This window comes from Peromyscus californicus, unplaced genomic scaffold (genome assembly GCF_007827085.1).
Source record: "Peromyscus californicus insignis strain IS unplaced genomic scaffold, ASM782708v3 Scaffold_19__1_contigs__length_69161282, whole genome shotgun sequence".
NCBI lineage: Eukaryota > Metazoa > Chordata > Mammalia > Rodentia > Cricetidae > Peromyscus > Peromyscus californicus.
In genome coordinates this window covers 8474945-8479813 of record NW_026294491.1, presented here as the reverse complement: position 1 = coordinate 8479813, position 4869 = coordinate 8474945, and the positions used below count along the sequence as shown (strand labels likewise).

Below are 4869 nucleotides of genomic sequence, written 5' to 3'. Positions count from 1 at the left end.
CAACCCCAAATTGGGAGAGTCATTTCAGCCACAGGGGACTCTCCAGCTTTATACAAGCGGACTAAATGGTGGAACAGCCTGTGGATATCCTGTGATAAGGTACGGAGTGGGCATGACTGAGGTCTTTCCCAGGAGAAAGCCATTATGTACAAGTTCAGTGTGGTGGAAGTGATCTGTGCTGTGGTGAGAGTGATGTGTGCTGTGGGGCATGTGTGTTCAGTGTGCAGTGTGTGGGGTACGTGCTGTGTTTGGTGGGTTCTGTATGTGTGACAGGTACCATGAGTGCACTGTATGTGTGCTGCATAGTGTATGTGGTATGTTGTATGTTTGGGATGAGTGGCATGTGTATATGCGTACATGTGCATGATGTGCGGTGTCCTCTGCGGTGTGTGTCATGCATGTGATGGGCAATGTGTGTATTGTACCTCCCGAGTACTGGGCCATCTGCAGGGCATGGCTGCACTGGCCAGGTCTGTATAACCATAGTACCACTCCTAAGAACCTGCTGCCCGCTGCCTCACCCCTAGTGGAAGGCTGTGATCCTTCAGACAAGGCCTCCTCACCCCTGGGATCTGAACAGGGAGCAACAGGCCGCTCTGGGTAGACATGAACTTCAAGGTCCTGTGTCTGCTCTGGTGAGGGAAGGGGAGAGGGCACCTGACACCTCCAGCATGGGTTAGGACACAGTACTGCAGAGCTGGCTGCGGAGGGGCCCGTGGACTTAAGAGACAGGGTAGAATGCCGGAAACCCTCTCGGAGCAGGCAGGAGATGCCTATTACATCCTTCCAGGTGCTCCCCACCCACCCCAATGGGGAACAGCACGACACCAGACTGCAAGTTGCTTCTGTCACCTGCTCTTTATTGTCTGCCAGGGGCTCCATTCTCATGGGTGACCAGGGTCCCCAAGAGCAATACTACATAGAGAAAGTCTCAGGAAGAGGGCTTGAGAGAAGTCGGCGGTCGGAGCCCAGCACATCCAGGGGCTCGGCAGAGGGCTCTCAGAGTTGGTTAGCCACCACCCACTCTGCCTTTGGAGCAGAGCTCAGACGCCACATTCCAGGAGGACAGGTCACATCTCAAGAGTTCAATGCCATCATTCCCTCCAACCGGCTGGTGTTGAGCCTGGGTCACCCTGAACCCGCAGCACCTCAGGCCAAGACCCCAAGCTCTCGAAGGCACTCTCTCAAACCCTCAACCCTCTGAGGAAATGGAAAGGGAACAAAGAGAAAGAAAGGAAGGTGGGAAGGCAGACTCTGCTGTGGCCCCTGGGTCAGGGGCCTCAGGGGACAAACCAAGGCAAGGCCTGCTTAGGACGAGGGGGCCGAGCTGGGCTTCTCCTCCCGCGACACAGGAATGGCCCTCTCACTGTGACCAGCATCCAAGCCGGACTGGACCTTGGGGCCAGAGAAGGTCAGCATGCCATCCGCAGACAGGGAGCAGGAGAGGGCGGACTGGTCCACATTGGAAGGCAGACGGTAGCGACGGTGGAACTCGCGGGAGATGTAGCCATGGTCATCCTGGGGACCGCCAGGGAGGAGCATGGTCAGGGGTGATGGGGCAGCAATAGCCACCGTCCCACACTGGCAAAGGAACCTCTCAGACCACACAAGGTGGCCAGGGTCCAGATGGTCTCACGGGGGTGGGCTTTAGGACCAGACCACCAGTGCCTAGCCACTTCACCATGAGATTTACAGAGCTGCAACCAGACTCCTTAAATCCTGGAATCATAGCAAGCCTCCTAAAGGGACCTCCGGCAAAGGCCAAGCACAGAGAGTGGGCCTGCTCAGGGCCTGTGCTGTGGAACTGGCTGTCGCAGATTCTGTCCTAACTCCAGTGAACTATACTGTCCCTGGTTCGGTACTCTTCCCTGCTTCCCCTCCCCTTGGACCCACAGGAACTCCCCAAGACCAGGGCATCAGCAATCCCACCCAACAGAAAGCTTCAGCCAGGCAGAAAACCCACTTCCTCCAGAATTCTGGGCCTCCAGACTCAGCTCCCTGGGCCCAGTTTCCTCCATCTTTAGGGGCAAAGGCCAAGAGGTAGGAGTCCTCTGAAGCCTGGCCGAGGGTCAGGGAAGCCTTGTCCAGGCTTCAGCGCATATGGAGCTTGGCTCCCCCCACCCCCTTCTAAGGTGGACAGAAAAGCCCATCCAAGAGGAACTAAGAGTGGGGCCGAGAACCTTGAGTCTAGCCCGCTCAGCCATCTGGCCCACATGGGCGTGACACACCTAGCCAGCCTCATTGAGCTTCCTGCATAATCCCAGCTCAGTCAGAAGGCACTACTTCTAGGCAGGTCCAGTGCCTGGGGCTCCCTCAATCCAAAGACCTGAGGGATCGCCACATGATCCGGAACCATGGGTCGGGGTGTGTGACTCCTGGGAAAGAAGCTTTCCCCGCCTGGCAAGGGACTCACTAACTGCGATACCACAGGGGCTGGGCAACTTTTGGTGCGTATAAATGCCAGTTCTTCTGTCCTTGGGATTCTCTTTCCCTAGTCAGGGTTACATGTGTAGTATGGCTCAGAGGGCACCCCCTTCAGCGCTCTCCTTTCCCGAGGTCCTTTCTAATCCCCTGTCATCCAGGAGATCCAGGGGGACAGCTGGAGTTGTGCCCAGTACAAGGGTCCTCATCCTGCGTCCCTGAGTCCCACTCACGCTGCCTGGCCCTGCCAGGGTTGAGGACAGTGACCTCCGTGGTCCTGGAAGGGGTCAGTCTAGCACAGGAAGATGTGCCCCCCCCCAAGCAGGAGTGGCTGAGCCAGTTCAGTCTCGCATGGTCTCCCTAGGGGTACAGGACACATAACGGGGTATCCACACAAACGGGGATACCACCCAAACTCACCTGCCTCTCATTGTGCTTGCCATGGATCTCCACGAAGTCCTCCAGTACCTTCACAGTGAGGTCCTCAGGAGAGAAGTGCTTCACGTCCAAGAAGATGACAAACTTATCCCGGTCAGATCGGACCTGAAACCCAAACCCATGTGTGGAGCTCCCCAAAGGGCCACCAGCTCCAGGGACAAAGGACAAACAAACAACTGTGTGACCTCTGCTGGGTGGATGAAACCAGGTAGGGAAGTGCCCAGCCATCAGAACCGACAGTCAGTCTTGTCACACCTCTACTTCCACAGGCCAAGGAAGCCTGGAGCTGGGTCTGTTCACCTGGCCCTACAGGCAGGATCACCCCTGACTCCAGACCCAAAGATTGGGCAATGCTGGGTCAGCCAACTGATTACAGGGTGGCTGGCTAATTGGTTATAGGTTGGAGAACTAGTTATAGTAGGATGGTTGGTTGGTAAATGAGTGGCTTGGCTGATTAGAGTCCAAGTTATTGGTTATGAGCTAGCTGGCTGGCTGATCATCATCAAATGGCTAGTTACAGGCTGACCAGTTGTTTGGTTATGGCCTAGTGGCTAGTTATGAGTTGGGTGGGTCTTAGCATGTTAAGTCGCTTGTTGATTAAGTTAAGCTGGTAATGAGGGGGGGTGGGACTTAACATGTGAAGTAGCTGGTTGATTAAGTTTTTAAGTAGGTGATTGGTTATGGTTGATCATGGACTGGTGGGTTTGGCTAGATAGGAACTGGCTAGCTGGTAGGCTAAAGTCCTTGACAGCCTACCTCGTTGCTACCAACAACTTCACAGCACCACTGTCTGCCAGAACAAGCCTTTTGTACTCTCCTCCCTCTAGGCTGACTAGAGAGAGCCTGCATTTGGGCAGTTCGTGTCCTAGAGCTGTGGCTGGATCTGCTCTGGGAGCCTTCTTTTAAAGCAAAGGGAGGCTTAACTCTTCCAGCACTGTGGATCACTTGGGTAGGAAGGGATATAGCCTTTTGGCCTTTCTTTGGCCATCAGGGAAGCAGCTTTGCCGGCTACAGAAGGCTCCTGCCCTGCTGTACGGAAGCCCCTCCTCTCCGTGGTTCATGGCAGTACATCCCACCCCCACACCAAAAAGAGAAAGTACAGCGAGCGGCCAGCCCAGGACGCTTGCCTCTGCCATGGCACTTGCCTTGATGGGGTTGTTCTTGGGGTTTCCAGCATGTGGTTGGTGCATTACAAACCACATATGGGTCATGAGCTGATGGGAGGAAAAGACAGCGGTCGGGCTCGGGAGGTCTCCTCCTCCTCCGACCCCTTTCCCAGTGATGGGGGAGTTTTGGGCAGCTAAGCATGTGAGCTCCCACCCAGCCTCTGCAGGGTATGAGGCTAGGAGAGTCAGGGACGTTGCTAGAGGAGAGCACAGGACAGGAGTAGCTCCCTAGCTGTCCTCCAGACAAGGCCGAGACCCCTCTGACCAGCAAGGAGTCAACGCGGCTGCATCTTACCTCGGAGATTCCAGAGTCCAGCACCGTGCGGAAGAGGGACTGGCGGTAGTAGGGACTGATGGTAGAAGACAGGAAAGGAAGCAGGTCATATTCAAAAAGGCCCTCGCCGAAAAACTGGTCGAAGAGTCGGCTGGGGTAGAAGGGCCCCAGGGCGCGCTTGAACCAAGGGTGCTGGATGGTGACGTCCATGTTCTTCTTGGCAACGCAGGGACCGAAGGCTGGCAGTGAGTCAGGCAGGGGCCTCTGGGCAGTGCAGTGGAGAGCTAGCGTTCTGGCCCTCCCTATATACGCCTGCACAGAATAGAGGTATTAAGGGATTTCCCAAAATGCCTATGCTCAGCTCAGAAGGGAGGCTGCACTGTCAGCAGCTGGGATGCTCACCCGCCACCACAGCCCCAGCCTCACACACTGAGCAGCAGGGACAGACCGGCTCTCAGTCCAGATGTCCCCAAGGAGGTCTGAGGAGAGCCTTATCCTCCAGGCCTGTACAAAGGCAGTACCATTGTCCTAAGGGAACCTCCTGATCTCCCTTGGAGGAAGAATTCAGAA

At 55.8% G+C, this 4869-nt stretch overlaps 1 protein-coding gene across 1 annotated transcript; it reads right to left on the bottom strand.

Annotated features, from left to right (window-relative positions):
* Positions 1 to 929: 929 nt before the first annotated feature.
* Positions 930 to 4869, bottom strand: Cryaa (crystallin alpha A). Its single transcript, XM_052743871.1, has 3 exons — positions 4321 to 4869; positions 2842 to 2964; positions 930 to 1518 (listed from the first exon to the last, which is right to left on the bottom strand). The coding sequence occupies exons 1-3, from the start codon at positions 4507 to 4509 to the stop codon at positions 1309 to 1311; spliced, it is 522 nt and encodes a 173-aa protein (XP_052599831.1). The 5' UTR covers positions 4510 to 4869; the 3' UTR covers positions 930 to 1308.